This window comes from Marmota marmota, unplaced genomic scaffold (assembly GCF_001458135.2).
Source record: "Marmota marmota marmota unplaced genomic scaffold, marMar, whole genome shotgun sequence".
NCBI classification, from domain to species: Eukaryota; Metazoa; Chordata; class Mammalia; order Rodentia; family Sciuridae; genus Marmota; species Marmota marmota.
This window is the reverse complement of record NW_026000082.1, coordinates 27553057-27568884: the sequence shown is the minus strand read 5'-3', so window position 1 is coordinate 27568884 and position 15828 is coordinate 27553057. Positions and strand designations below refer to the sequence as shown.

The 15828-nt window shown below is 44.3% G+C and overlaps 1 protein-coding gene across 1 annotated transcript; it reads right to left on the bottom strand.

Moving 5' to 3' along the window:
* On the bottom strand, positions 1-12494 carry Trappc3 (trafficking protein particle complex subunit 3). Its single transcript, XM_015485269.2, has 5 exons — positions 12315-12494; positions 3334-3431; positions 2994-3093; positions 1212-1394; positions 1-761 (listed from the first exon to the last, which is right to left on the bottom strand). The coding sequence occupies exons 1-5, from the start codon at positions 12354-12356 to the stop codon at positions 642-644; spliced, it is 543 nt and encodes a 180-aa protein (XP_015340755.1). The 5' UTR covers positions 12357-12494; the 3' UTR covers positions 1-641.
* Positions 12495-15828: the final 3334 nt, after the last annotated feature.

The following is a 15828-nucleotide window of genomic DNA, read 5'->3' as shown; positions in this document are numbered from 1 at the left end:
TTGGGATTTCACTCAAGAATGTGTCTTTATTGAAGAATTTGTAAGAAAAAAGGATGGATCCTCTGTAAAAAGAGGAGATGTTGCCTCCAAACAGCAGGGAGGAATGAGACCTGGGTGGCTTCCCAGAAGTCGGTGTTTCTGGCATTACTGGCTCCTGTGTCCTGGCAAGCACTACAGCATGTCACACTACAGCTAGCAATTCCTACCCACCCTTCTCCCAACCCTCCACCCTCTACCCCACGAGCCTGGATTCCCTGCAGACATTTGCCAATGGCTTTATGAAGGCCCAGGGATAGATGTGCCAGGCTTCTCTAAATGGGGTCAAAGTGGGTTTTGCTTTGGAAAATTCACACAGGAATGTAAAATGGTCTGAGCTCCTTCTAGTCCAACCAAAGACAATTACATCCAGCCCCCTCTGAAGGGAAAGGGAGCAAAGAATTTCTCCCTTCTGAATGTGCACACTTGTGGGGTAACTGGACTGTATCAGTCTGTTCTTTATTAGCATGGAGAATGGAAACAAGATTTTAAGAATATATAACATCCGTGTTAGAGTCACTGAGTTCCAGAGGGCAGAGGGAGCACTGGATCCTTTTTTATTCCAACAAACGCTCCTGCTGGCTACCCTCAAGTCCTGAAAATGATCATTCTTCTCCAGCTGGGAGATTGTCTTCGATCCGCCTGATGAACCTCATCCGGATTTCTGTCACACCGTCTCCTTTCAGGGTGTCCTGGACAAACTTGGCCTCCACAGCCATCTGGACCTAGGGGACAGTGGGAAAATGAAGGAGCAGATACCTAGCCAAAGACTCTGGGGAACCACTGGGGATGGGGCTATAACTGACAACACCCACAGCAGTCCAAAAAGGAGGGCTGGTTTTCTACAAGGTCAGGGTGGCCAGGTCTAGTGTTCCACTGCAGAAGACAGTGGCCCTAACCCATAAGGAGAAACTCAGGAATGAGGCTGGCCAAGTAAGTCAATTTGGGAAAGGATATGCCTAGACTAGGCGGCTGACAGCACCAGTTCCCAGCCTCATAGGGAGGATCATCATCATCTAGAGATGTCCATCTTGAATCCTGTATCAGCAACATGGCTACTGTAAGCAGAGAGGGCTGGGTTGAGCCAAAGCCCTTTCTCTCTCTCTCTCTTTCTCTCTCTCATTCAAGATCCTATTGCATCGCAGGTGTTGCAGAAGGTAAACTTGGAAACTCACCATTTCCAAGGCTCCTCGCAGCACCCCACATAAAAGATTGGAATAAATAAGGGACGAGTGGTTATCAGGAAGTTCCACAAAGTCCACCAAGGGGTTATTTTCCAAAATGAGGGAGAATTCATCACCAGCTGGACTCCAATTAGTGATGCTTGGAGTGATGCCCAAGTACATCTTGAACGCCACCTGTTCAGGGAACACACAATAGCACTATGGGGAAGGACAGCAGAAACTGTACAACAGTGAAGGCATCAGGCCTGCAAAGGAGAGAAACAGTAGCTCAGAAATAAAACTGGTCTCTGAAAGATGATGACACCTTAGGAATTCAGGGCAATAAAAGGAGAAACATCCGCACAAAATTCCACACCCCTATCCCTTCAATCATACAATTAAGCAACAACTCAGCATCTATTTGTGCTTCTCAGTGGAAGGGAGAAACAATCTTCTGACAGGGGCAGCTACCCTGAACCAGAATCTGAGTGCTGAGAGGTGCTGATCCCACTCCCTGTCCTCTGTCTGTGCTACCTGAACCCACTTCCTTGAAGGTGAATACAGGTCACCGGGACAAAATTACTTTCAAGATCTCCTTCTCTACCCATTTCCTAATTCCAATGCTCTCTCTACTGTCAATTCTCTTGAAGATTTCGGGTATGGCCAATTACAACTGAAAGAACTTACAATTCAAAGAACCCTCTCTGAGGTACCTGACATCACAGAGCTGTGGAAGCTCTAGCATTTATTATACCATAATATAGAGTATAATATTAATAATAGCACTAATGTTAATAACAGTAAACATTTACTGTAAGCATAACACTATGCTAAGTGCATTCATTTTACCTGAATGCTTGTGTCCATAATTCTTACAACAATCATGTGAGGTAGCTCTTTTCATTTTAAAGATAACTGGTAATTAAAGATGTTAAAAGCAACTTACACAAGAACCCACAAATAATAAACACGGGAACATCCCCAGCCCTTTTTATAGTTTTTGCCTATTTACTTATTTATTTGTTTTGATGGTACCAGGGGATTGAACCTTGGGGTGCTCTATCTCTTAGCTACATCCCCAATCTTTTTTTTTTAAGCTGTAGTTGGATACAATACCTTTATTTGTTTATTTTTATGTGGAACCCAGTACTTCACGCATGCTAGACAAGCGCTCTACCACTAAACCACAGCCCTGTCCCCCCAGTCCTTTTTATTTTGAGACATGGTATTGCTAGGTTGCTGAGACTAGCCTCAACGTTGCAGTCCTCTTGCCTCAGTCTCATAAATTGCTGGGATTATAGTTGTACACTACTGTACTAAGCCCAAAGTCCATATTCTTTTTTTTTTTTTTTTGTACTAGGGATTGAACCCAGGGGTGCTTAACCACTACTGAGCCACATCCCCAGCCCTTTTAAATATTTTCTTTAGAGATAAGAGTCTTGCTGAGGGTCTTGCTAAGTTACTGAGGGTGCATTTGAACTTGCAAGCATCCTGCCTCAACTTTCCGACTTGCTGGGATTACAGGCATGCGCCACAGCGCCCAGCCCAAAGTCCATATTCTTAACCTCCATGCTATTCCGCTGTACTTCACAGAGATCATCTGGCTTTAATTTCAGTGGGGCTTTAATCCACAGGAACGATCCCAATTACTCTTCCTGTTTTTTAATAATCTGCTCTTCCCAAACCATGAGTAAGGTTTCTTTTAGGAAATTAAGGGCCTGGGGCAGAGAAAATGGTAAGCAGTGCCTCCCAATCGCAATCTTTCAGCATGGACAGGTGGCCTAGGATAACGACCTTGGCAATGACATCCGCAGTTTCCCGAAAATCATGGCATCTCCCAACATTTGACCGTGCCAAAAAATCTTCAATCAGTCGAACTCCAATGTTATAGCCCCTGGGAAGGAAATTAAAGAGACTATTATGGGTCTAAACGTCTTACATCTGAACATAGGCTATTATTGGTAAAGGGGAAATGGGGACAATCTCAAAACATTCCAATAAATGAGCTCAGTGTAAACTGTAACCCAGATGCTGGCTACAAGAGAGAAGACCCTGCTCATGGCTCTAAGTATAATGTAAACTCAGTGTGCTGGGGAGCCCCATTTCTGTCTCTCCTGCAAAGGTGCTCACTCACATTTTGTCCAACTGTTTATTCACATCTTCATCATTTTCATAGTCCTTGCACAGCTGGGTGACAAGAGCCCCATAGGTCAGGGTGAAGAGCTCAGAGCTCTAAAAGAGATTCAAAAGGCAATCAGGACCAAGCAGCACAAAAGAGACAGTGTGATGAGAATCTGGATCGGCCTCGATGCAACTGTCAGGATTCAATTGAAGATCACATGGTTGCCTGTGGGGAAAAAAACCTCATTCCCTGTGGACTGGTCAGGGAATTTGGGACCCAAGGTCAATATACCAAGGCTGAAGATAGACCCACTGCAAAACAGATGTAAAAGGTACCTCATATACTGGGCAGTCATTCTTTCAACACACCAAGGGATGATTCTGCCAACCCAAGTCTCTACCACAGCCGCTAAGCCTAAGCGCAGGTCACCAGAATCCAATGTGGAAACTGACACACTCACTTAAGATTCTGTGAAAGAGACCTGAAGAAGACATTCACAAACTAGCCTCAGCTCTGAAGAATGCCTTCCCAAACCTTAGAATGAATGCCCCAAGCTAGAGTTAAGCTGCACTCCCAAGGCTGCATCCAGGAGCAGACAAGGACCCAGCGGCCAGTCCACAGGGAAGGAAGGAAGTCCTAAAGAAACCCGTTGCCCTTAAGACAACACCTCTCCAAAGTCACCGGCACAGGAAAAAATAATGTTCCTCCTAATACACAGCTGGAATGTTTCCAAAAAAGGGATAAGTCTAAAAGAAATACAATCTTTTGTACACTTGAACACAATACTCACCTGAACTGGTTTCCATTACAACCTCAGTTAAAGTAATAGAAACTCTTTCTCGAATGAAGAATTCTAGTCAGGCATGATGGGCATGCTTGCAACCTCAAATATTTGGGAGGCCAGCCTCGTCAAATTAGCAAGACTCTCAGCAATGTAGTGAGACCCTGTCTCAAAATTAAAAAATAAGGGCTGGGGTTGTGGCTCAGTGGAAGAGTGCTCACCTAGCATGCTTGAGGTACTGGGTTCGATCCTCAGCACTACATAAATATAAAATATAGATACTGTGTCCACCTAAAAAATACTTTAAAAAATTAAAAAATAAATAGGACTGAAGATGTAGCTCAGTGGTAAAGTGTCCCTAGGTTCAGTCTCTAGTACTACAAAAGAAAATAAATAAAAGGGGGCTGGGGATGTGGCTCAAGTGGTAGCGTGCTCACCTAGCATGGTTTGATTCTCAGTACCAAGTAAAAATAAAAAATATAAAAAATAAAGATATTGTGTCCACCTAAAACCAAATAAATAAATAAATAAATAAAAGAATCCTGCCACCTACCTAAGAAGAAACAGAGAGATGTGAAAGGTAAAAGGAATGGCAAATACCAAGACCACAGAATGAAAGGAACAGGCAGGGAGGCTTGGGTCAGAGATGAGGCAAAAACCTTTCTATCCTCAAGTCTTCTGGGGAAGAAAGTCCAAGAAATGCTTAGGCCCAGCTCTCGAAGCACAATGCCCCTCACTGCATCGCCATGGCCTGGTGGCGGGGTCTGCCAGTGATAATGATTTGAATGCTTCTCCTTACATCCTGCACACTCCTTTTCTTCATCTCATTTTCTAACCAATGACAACTCAGTAAAGCAGAAAGGGTAGGACTTAATCCTGCTTCAGAAAGGACACTGAGATCAGAATGATTTAATTCTCCCAAAGTCAAACACAGCTAGTTATTAAGAAAAATAATGGGGGGGGGACAAAAATTCCTAGCCAATTTCATTATATCCACTGCTCCCCACAACTGCACTGTGTGTGTGTGCGCACGTAGGGGTGCTAGGAATTGAACTCAGGACCTCCTGCATACTAAGTAAAAGCTCAACCACTGAACTACACCTCCAGCCCCTAAAGCTGCCATATTAACAAGTCCCTCCCTCAACAGAAACAAAAATAAACAGAAAATAAAAAAGCCTTAACAGCACTAGAGTCAAAGAAAATCAATTTCACAATCTGGAAGCTCTTTGAACTGAACTAAAACAGTCAGATCAGGGTGTCTCCAAGAGACTATTTACCAAATATGGCAATTAAAGGGAAGCTATTAAGGAGGGGAATGAATTTTCAGTAAAGTTAAGTTTGGCACTAGAATGGCCTGGACATGAATGGATGGAGACCATCCAGCAGTTACCAGTCTAGAGAATTGGCACCACTGCATTAAATCAGGAGAGCTTTCCTTTCATTATTAATAAGCCCTTGGACGGCGACTCCAAGAGCCTCAGCCCACCATGATGCCAAGTAACATGCATATCATGATAATATCAAGCACCTTACACATACAGCTGCTCTCAATTTACTGATAAGAAAAATCAGGGTCCTGAACACATCTGTCCATGGCGACAAAATCAATATGCCTGGGATCTGTGATCCCTGACTCAGGTTCTCCACACCCTCTCTCAGTCTGCAAATCTGCCTCATCTTCCAACTGTGAATCAAGCCTTTTTGGAATAGTAACATAAATATATAACTTAAAGGTCTTCATATTTTTAAAATACTGAGGGGGTTACGATATAGAAAGAAAATCATTCATTCAACATTTACTATATACCAGACAATATAGCCAAATAAATAAAATAATAAAATAATATGGTTTTGGCCTGGGGTTATGGTAGAATGCTTGCCTAGCATGTGTGAGGTACTAGGTTTGATTCTCAGAACTGCATATAAATAAATTTAAAAAATAAAGATCCATGAACAATAAATTAAAAAAAAATAATTTTACAGATGGTGATAAATGCTACGAAGAAAAATAAAGCACTAAAGTAGATTAGGGAGTGTTTATGTTCATTTATCTTGGGGAATGTTAGCTTTTATTTGTTTAATTATTTTTTTATTAGTTGCTCAAGACAAAACAATGATCTTGACATATCATACATTTGATTCAAATAGGGTATGAATTCTCATTTTTCCATGTGTACAGATTGCAGGATCACATTGGTTATACATCCATGTGTATACATACAGCAATCCTAGTGTCAGTTGTATTCTGCTGCCCTCCTTATCCCCCTCTTGTTTAATTATTTTATGTACAAGAGACTTAACCCAGAGACGTTTAATCACTGAGCCACATCCCAGTTCTGTTAATTTTTTTTTTTTTTTTTGAGAGAGAGTTTTGCTAAGTTGCTTAAGGCCTTGCTAAATTGCTAAAGCTGGCTTTGAACTTGTGATACTCCTGCCTCAGCCTCTGGAGGTTCTAGGACTAAAGGCGTGCACCACTGTGCCCGGCAGGTATTAGTTTTTAATAAGTAGTCAGGGAAGGCTTTGCCAAGGTGACATTTATGTAAAGACCTAAAGGAGGTATGGGTAATTCATGAAGATAGTTGGGTGAAAAAAATTCTAGGCAGAGCCAGGAGTGGAAGTGCACAACTGGAATCCCAACGCCTTGGGAGGCTGAGGCAGTAAGATTGAAAGTTTGAGACAAGCGTCAGCAACTTAATGAGGACCTCAACAACTTAAGAGAGACCCTGTCTCAAGCAAATAAAAATAAAAAGGACAGAGGATGTAGCTCAGTGGCAAAGCACCCCTGAATTAAATCCCCAGGGCCCGCCCCCCAAAAAAATTAGGTAGTTGGGCCAGAGTTGTGGCTCAGTGGTAGAGTGTGAGGCACTGGATTTGATTCTCGGCACCACATAAAAAATAAAATAAAGGTATTGTGTCCATCTACAACTAAAAAAAATATTTTTTTAAAAATTAGGTGGTTAAGTGTAAATGTCCCAAGATAGGAGTACGCCTGGCAGGTCTGAGTGTTTGAGTAACAGTGTCAGTAGAGAGAAATGAGTAAGAGAAAAAAGAGGAAATCAGAGAACAAACGGGGAGCTATGGAGTCTAAAGATCTAGGTTTGGGGACCTTATGACCCTTAAAACAAATGTTCCCATAGGGCCATAAAGGTCAGCTAATTCAACTAGTCCAATTTCTTCACTGAACTTAAGTACCACATTCCCCTCCATCAACAGAAACATGAATCTCTGGGCTGGGGTTGTAGCTCAGTGGTAAAGTGCTTGCCTAACATGGGTGAGGCTCTGGGTTCCATCCTCAGCACCACATAAAAACAAATAAACAAAATAAAGGTTGAATTCTTAAAAAATATTTTATATATATATATATATATGAAAAAAGAAACATGAATCTCTTCTGCTGCAACACTTATAATTTGATGGCTTTGAATTATATTTAATAATAGCAATGATCATTAACACTTAAATTTTTAGAATGTCTTCAGAAGTTCTTATCTCCTTGACCCTCATAACTATGAGACCCAAACTAGCAGAACCAATATTAGTTGTACTAATTTTATAGAGGATCACTTAAATAACAGACATTCAAATGTCTTCTTATAGTAAAAAGTTTGTTTTTCTAACCAATGCTTTTTTCAAATGTCAGTTTTTCCCATCTGTAAAATGATGCCAAAATTATCTGTCCTTCAGGGTAACTGTGCAATTTCAATGAGATAATGTACACAGAGTATCTGCTGCATAGTAAGTACTCAAGAAAACACACTGCTATATTTTTATTTATTTATTTATTTATTTATTTATTTATTTATTTATTTATTTATTTGTGGTGCTGGGGACTGAACCCAGGGCCTTATGCATGCAAGGTAATTGCTCTATGAGTTATATTCCTCAGCACTATTATTTTCTATGTGGTACAGTGCCAGAGAGCACCCTGAAGTATGTTCCAGGACAGCAAATAATAAGAAGAGAGATTGTGAATCAATATAAGAAACTTTCTAACAATTAAAAAAAAAACACAAAGAAAACTAGGAAGATCTAAGTCTGGACTTACTACCTCACAATCACTTTGCTTTGTAAGCCTCAATCTCCTCTCACAAAAACAGTAACACTAAAAACCTTGTCATGCCAGTTATAGGGTTGTTTGGAGGATCTAATGACATAATGGACTTAAAGTTATGTTTCACAGACCAAAAAAAAAAACAAAAAACAGGAATTACGGCAGTCAACAGGATCTCCAAGTCTTCAGTCACAACCTGAGCAGAGTAAGTAAAACTAAGCCCTACCCTAAGGTGAGCCACTATGTGATAGTTCTCAGAAGGCCTTGTAGTTAGTGCCCCAAAAAAGACATCCAATATCCTTAAGGTGGCTGATATTTAGAGTTAAGGCTCAAGAATCAAACTATTTTTTGTCAAAACAGGTAATCCAATGTGAATCCCTTTGAGCAGTTGGGGTCAGAGGTCCATAAAAAAGATTAGGTCCAGCTGGGCACGGTGGCGCATACATGTAATCCCAGAGGCTCAGGAGGCTGAGACAGGAGGATCTCAAGTTCAAAGCCAACCTCAGCAATGGTGAGGCGCTGAGCAACTCAGTGAGAGCCTGTCTCTAAATAAAATACAAAATAGGGTTGGGGATGTGGTTCAGTGGTTGAGTGCCCCTGAATTCAATCCCTGCTACAAAAAAAAAAAAAAAAAAGATTAGGTCCAACCCTCTCTTATTCTCTGGCCTCCAGTCCTGGAGACTCTAAGTACTGTTAATTTTGCACTCACTCACCTGAGCTCTGGAGAATAGAGACACTGGAGCCAACCACTTATATAAAAGTATGAAGGCTAATAACTTCACTAACAAGGATGCTAGATGACATTGTTACCTTTGTTCTAGGTCACTGTTACAGTGCTAGCTTTACACACATTCTCTCAATTAATCCTTAGAACACTATAACATTAATAAGTACTATTATTAACTTCTTTATTTAAACAAAAACAAAACAAAACAAAAAGATAGTGAAGCTGATGTTCAGAACAACAAAGAAACTTGCCCAAAGTCACAAAGCAAATAAGTGATGAAACCTGGAATCAGTTTCAGGCAGTGCTATATCCCTGTGTTGTGTACACGTCTGTCTCCCTCGTAGAGTACATGATTCTCAAGGTATGGACTAGGACATTATCTCCGCATCTCCCACAGCACCCAGCACAGGGCTTTAAAAATAGTTGGGGATCAGGTAAAGTCTGCTGGACAATGAACCGTTTCTGATAATACAGACAAAAAAGTAGAGATCTAGTTATTTGGGCATGCCAACCATTTAGGTCTCAGAAGACTTAAGTTAAAACAGTAATTAGCATAAGGCTGGGCTGATTGGGAAGAAAGCCACTAAAAGGGCAGAGAAGACAGGAGCATGTCAAAACCAGGTGGCCACAAAGAAAATCATGTGACAAGTCCTGAGTAGGCACCAGTAGGAACTGAATGAGAGGACACACTCAAGCCTTCATTTCATTCATTCATTCAGCAAATAAATATTGATTGCCTACTACAAGGCATCATTCTAGGTGCTGGGAATGGAGCACAGAACAAAACAAATCTCTGCCCTCCTGGAGTTTACATTTCCTGAAGGAGACTGACAATAAATAAGCAAATACATAACTTACAGTGAAAAATCATTTAAAATGAAATAGTGCTTTGCAGAAAACCAGCATAGAGAAAGAGGATAGAGAACCAGCCAGGTGTCCCAGGAAGGCCTCTCTGAGGATATAACATCGGGGTAACTGTGAATGGAATGAGGAGTGGGCTGAATTACTGTGGGGAAAGGTGCACTTGTCTGGGTAGAAAAACAGGAGTAGAAAGGGCCTTGAGGGGAGGAGTATGCTGCTGCCCCTCTCCAACTACCTCACTTCATGAAATGAAGAATACTAAGTTGGGGGAGGTGGAAACTACAAATTTATGCTAAAATGATATTAAAGATATATTCAATAATTATTTCTGGTGAGAAAAAGTGTACAAAAATGAAAGCAAGATATGAAAATTAAGGAATGTTTCTCTGCTCATATCATAGGAAAAGGAGGAAACAAATATTTAGGATTACTTCTTGAATTTTACACTATTTCATTTAATCTTAGGTAGCCTCCCAAGCCCCTGGGATTTTCATAGGTAAGGAAACTGAGAAATCAATCCAGTAAGCCAGAATTCCAACCAATATCCATGCTTTTTTCTCTACTTGATACTATTTCCTAGTAAAATATTCTATTCTTATAATAAACTCTTGGTGTTTCCCCCAAAACAGACATTTTATCTCTTTTTTTTAAAAAATATTTTATTGTTTGGTTATAGTTGGATACAATACCTTTATTTTATTTATTTATTTTTATGTGGTGCTGAGGATTGAACCCAGGGCCTCGTATATGCTAGGCAAGTGCTCTACCGCTGAGCCACAACCCCAGCCCCTCTCTTTTTTTTAAGTGCTGGGGATTGAACCTGGGGCCTTGCTAGGCTACATATCCAGCTGAGCTACATATCCAGCTCCCAGATTCTATTTTTTTTTTTTTTAATTCTTTGGTACCAGGGATTGAACCCAGGGGGTGCTTAACCACTGAGCCACATCCCCAGCCCTTTTTATTTTTTGAGACAAGGTCTCACTGCATTGCTTATAGCCTCACTAAGTTGCTGAGGCTAGCTTCAAACCTGCAATCCTAATGTTTCAGCCTCCCAAGCCCCTCCCTGGGATTACAAGAATGTGCCACCATACCCTGGCAAACAGAAATTCTTAACCAGTGATTCATGGAGTACTTTCAGGGGTTAAAAAAATCCCCAGAAAATATAAATAAATGTTTCAGATTTTTGTTGTTTTTGTTTTTATTTTTTCGGGGCTGAGGATCAAACCCAACTTGCTAGGCAAGCACTCTACCAGTGAGCTACATCATCAGCCCCTGTGTATATTTGTACATTAAATATATCTGGGGAGAAGAGACATTGCTATCATCAGCATCTCAAAAGAGAGGGATTGAGATTGAACCCAGAGATGCACTACCATTGACCTACATATCCTGCCCTTATTTATGTATTTATTTATTTATTTTATTTTGAGAGAGGGGCTCAATAAGTTGCTGAGGCTAACTTCAAATTGTGATTCTCCTGTGTCTGCTTCCTGAGATACTGAGATTACAGGTGTGTGTCACCATTCCTGACTCCTGCTGCCCATGTTTGATGGCTGTTGCTGGTATAAGATGAAAGGTGTGGGAAGATTTTAATCATCCCATCCAGAGTAGAGTGTCAACCTACAATCTCTCACCTATCCAGCACGCATCCTCAAGTACTGAATTATTTTTTGGTTTTGGTACTAGGGAGCGAACCCAGGGCCTCCTGCACACACATTCTCTCACTGAGCTACACCCACAGCCCAGATGCTGTTTTAAATTCCCAAAACTGTGGCATAAGCAATTCTGAAAGAAGAATATGCCACAGAAAAGGAACACTTACCAGGAAGGCCCCTTAGCTTGGAGAAAAATGCGATCTACCTTACTCTCCAGACCCAGCTCAACTTTATGAGACCATGTGGTGTCTCGCTATTCCCAGGACCAGAAGGAAGAAGCCACCAAGGCCCTTCCCACAGTCATACAGCCCCTCCACTCACTACTTACCCTGGCCCACTTCTTACTCTACTGGATAGAAAGTTCCTTTTTAACAAGACCAACATCTAAGCACTTCTCGCAATGTCCACAGCAGTGTGAGAGAGAACACGGCCTAGCAGTCCGAAGCATTAGCTTTGGAATTAGACAGGCATGGGCTCAAATCCTAACTCTTCTTGGGTGTAAATGTGGGCAAGTTACATAACCCCCGAGCTGTAAAATGGCATAACATTATCCCCCTAGTAGTGTTACTCTGCGGATCAAGTGAGGTGGTGTACGTCAAGCAGGTGGTCCTGTGCCTAACACGCGTAGGAGGCCAATCAGTGGTAGTTACTGCTATTTACTGCCGTCGCTGTTGTTGGTTCAGCGCACAGCGGCATTCAGGCCCCGGGGGAGCGGTCTCCTCGCGCGAGCTACTCCAGCGGTCCTCCAACCTGCCTCAAGCCCGGGACGCCCCTGGACTGACCCACCGGGCGGTCTCCCCGTCCCACAGGTCTCAGAAGGTCTTTCCCCACCGCACCCGCACTCGCGCCAGGCCCCTTCCCAGTGCGCCTCCATTCCCCTGCCCGCCGGAGTCACGCGCGGTAATGGTAGAAAGTTACCATTTTCTTGCTTTCGGTACCACGGTTCGCCTGCCTCGACATTGTGCCGGCCGCCCCGCCCCGCGTCGCCTAGCCGCGCCACAAGCCCGCTCGGCGACCCCAGAAGCTGGTAGACCCTGCCGCGGCCTCTCGGACTCTGGGACTGACGGATCCGTCTCACCGCGCCTGCGCGGCCTGCCAAAAGGCACCACGGGAGTCGTGGTCCGACCGACGAGGGTAACTCCACCCGACAAACGTCGGACTACAGCACCCGACAGTCCTGCCAGCCGCCACGCCTCTTGCGCACACGAACTACAACTCCCAGAATGCCGCGCTCCCGGTTCGCTGAGTATGGCCCCCAGGGCTGCATTCTGGCCGCTGGGTGGCGTCCGCCGCTTGCGGTAATCGCGCATCATCTGTGCACTGTCCCCTTTCCTCCCCTTTCCCTCCCCCACGCCGGTCTCAGAGATGCTCTGCAAATTCCTCTCCGCGCTAGGTCTTGGAAAGTCCCTCTTTCGAACTAGCTTCTTCCGCTGTTGCTGCATCTCAGCTCCAGAAGCTCCTAGGATGTCCCCGAAAACTAGCTGTGGTTCACAAACAGATCTGACTTCCTCATTATACAGATTTTTAATGACAACCTACTCCATGTCAAGCATTTCACTAGTAGCTTTCTCTTCACTTGCCATCTGTTCCCATACGCAGCCGTCACTCGCATCCTATCACCTTTGGCCTCGCGATGGAATATCCAATCTTTTAGATAAAGTTCAAGTCAACTTCTCCCCTTTCCTGCCCTAGAAGAGCTTCACTCTCTGGTTCCCATAAAAGAAAGATCACCAGCTGTGATGGCAGTAAGTCCTGAGTTCTAATCCCAGGTTCGCCATCTGAAGCCAGTTCCTGGATCTCTGTCAGTTATGAAGTTTAACAAGGCGAATATGCAGAACGCTGGGCATACAAAAGATACAACGTAAATACATATTACCTTCCAGTCACCAGTTATAATCACAGCCTGACAACTGTTGGGAAATGTGCTGGATGAACCCTCATCCACCACCAAGGGGAAGTCCTACAGCTGCCGACCACAGGTCTTTGGTTTCAGCTCCAGCCATCCCTCCTTAGCCATTAACTCTGACTGGGCTGGGGCTCTTGAATACCCTCTCCTCACTTCAGCCTGATGACCTGACTCTGCAGCATCTGTATTCTAACCCCTAGCTTTCACATGACAACCAGTCTGTTTAGACACCAGCCAGCCAGGCTGGGGGACCCAGAATTTCCCCAGTCCCTTCATCTGAGTGCAAGACCAATCATTTTTATACCCTTCTCCCTGTGGCACAGACATTCCTTCCGTGTCATTCCTCTAGGGGAGAGGGCTAAAGGCTGAAGACTTTGGGAAGCAACCTGAAGGTTGGTTGAGGAGGGTGGAGGAAGCAGGGGCCAGCTACACCACGGAGGCCAGCATAGCTGGAGAAGAACCTCCTACATTCCCAAGAGAGAGGACAGCTGAGGTGAAAGCTGCAGTTGGCCAGCCTGTCTGTCGGTCTGGGCTCCTCCCTTCTGGCTGCCTTGGCTGCCCACAGAAACCTGAGTCACAGTCACGGCCAGCCACCCGACCCCACCCAGCCTGCTGTCAGGCAGGGCGGTTGTGGAGAGACTGGAGGTGGAGCCTCATCCAGCCTGTCTCCAGACTCTGAGATTCTCCTTCTCTGCCTGTGATTCCTCTTGAGGTTGCTTTCTCTTTGGGACTATCCTCAAAGTGTCATCAGTCCTGAATTAAGGGTGGGGGTGGGGACCATCTATTGATCTATGGAGTCTCCTCCTTGCTCACATTGGAACTTAAAAACTCCTTGGGAGTGTAGCACTAGACCTTGGGTTTAATTCCCAACACAAAAAGAAAAAAAGAAAAATATTCCTTATACAGATGATCTGAGGGCTCTCATTTTCAAATTCCAATCCCTCCCCATCACTTCTAGGGATCAGGACATTTAGCAACATCAGGTAGCTGCTCCCCACCCTCATCTCTTTCTACCTGGAAAGAACACTGCAGGGTCGGCTATCCTTCCCTATCAGGGGCTCTAGACAAAGACTCACCTCACAAAGAGTTGAATCTACTTAGTTCTGAATCTGAGTTCCTCCTCACTTCAATCCTTCTCTGTTCTTTTCCCTCCCATAGAGCTAAAAGGAGGGATGCAGCTTGTGTCACCACTGCCCTAGCCCCAGTCCCAAGCAGTGAGCCCTAGAGGCTAAAGCTCTCCAAGAAGCCAGTTTGGATTAGAGACCCCTTTCTTGCAGCAGCACCTTGGGGGTGGGGTGGGGTGGGAGTGAAAATCTCATGTCTGTTCTTTCTGCTGTCCCCCAGATGGCCCCACCCACTTCCTACTTTGTGGGTGTGGAGGTGGCATCCAGAGCCTCAGCCTGAGATTCATATCTGTGAGTCAAATCTCCCAGTGATTTCCTTCACCTCTCCATCAGGTTCATCCTGGATTTTGTCTTGCCAAACATAAGAGATTCTTGCTGCTGCCCTCCCCCTAGGGGGATCAGGAAGGAGACCTATTTCTGATCCTCACTTAGGGATCTGCCCCCAGCCCCAGCCCAGCCTGGTAATAAGATTAACTCGTGCCTGTTTCTGTGGAGGAAGAGGGGACTGCCCTGGGCTGCAGAGGCAACAGAGTTCCCTGCTCCTCACTGAAGAGGACAGGGTGAGTGTTGGTGTTTCAACACCTGATATTGCATGATACCACATTTCCCATTCTCTGGGATGTCTAACATTTGTGGGACCAAGTGGAACCCTCAACTACTGTCACCTAGTCCCAAACTCAGAGATGACAACCATATGACATCCATCTTCAACTCTCAGTTGCTGGGGCCTGAGACCTGCTGGGGATCTGCTGGAGACAAAGGAAAGGCATCTACACCATCTGTCTGCTGTGATTACATCAAATCAGGGGCATTCTTGCTCTCCTGGCTTCCCCTAAGCCATCCTCCCAGGCTGCCTGCGGGTACATCAGTTGTGCAGGAAGCCTTCCGGAGCTAGCCTAGAGGACTGGCCCTCAAGTTGCCTAACTCCCAGATGCCCTGCAGATATCCTGCATCAGTGTCTTGTGAGGGGCTGCAGGAATCTCAATCTGGGAGGGAAGGGTTTGTCAACCTTGGCACCTATTATGGTTTGGATGTAAGTTGTTCCCCTGAAAGCTCATGTGTGAGAAAATGCAAGAAGGCTTAGAGGAGAAATGACTGGGTCATGACAGCCTTAACCCAATCAGTGAATTAATCCCCTGATGGGATTAACTGAGTGAAAATTGAAAGCAGGTAGGGTGTGGATGGAGGAGGTGGGTCCCTGGGGGCGTGCCTTGGGGTATATATTTTGTATCTGGGCGAGTGGAGTCTCTCTGCTTTCTGACCATCATGTGAGCTGCTTCCCTTCACCACTCTCTTCCACCGGGATGTTCTGCCTCACCTCAAGCCCTGAGAAATGGAGCTGGCGGTCGATGGACTGAGACCTCTGAAACTGTGAGCCCCAAAATAAACTTTTTCCTCTCTT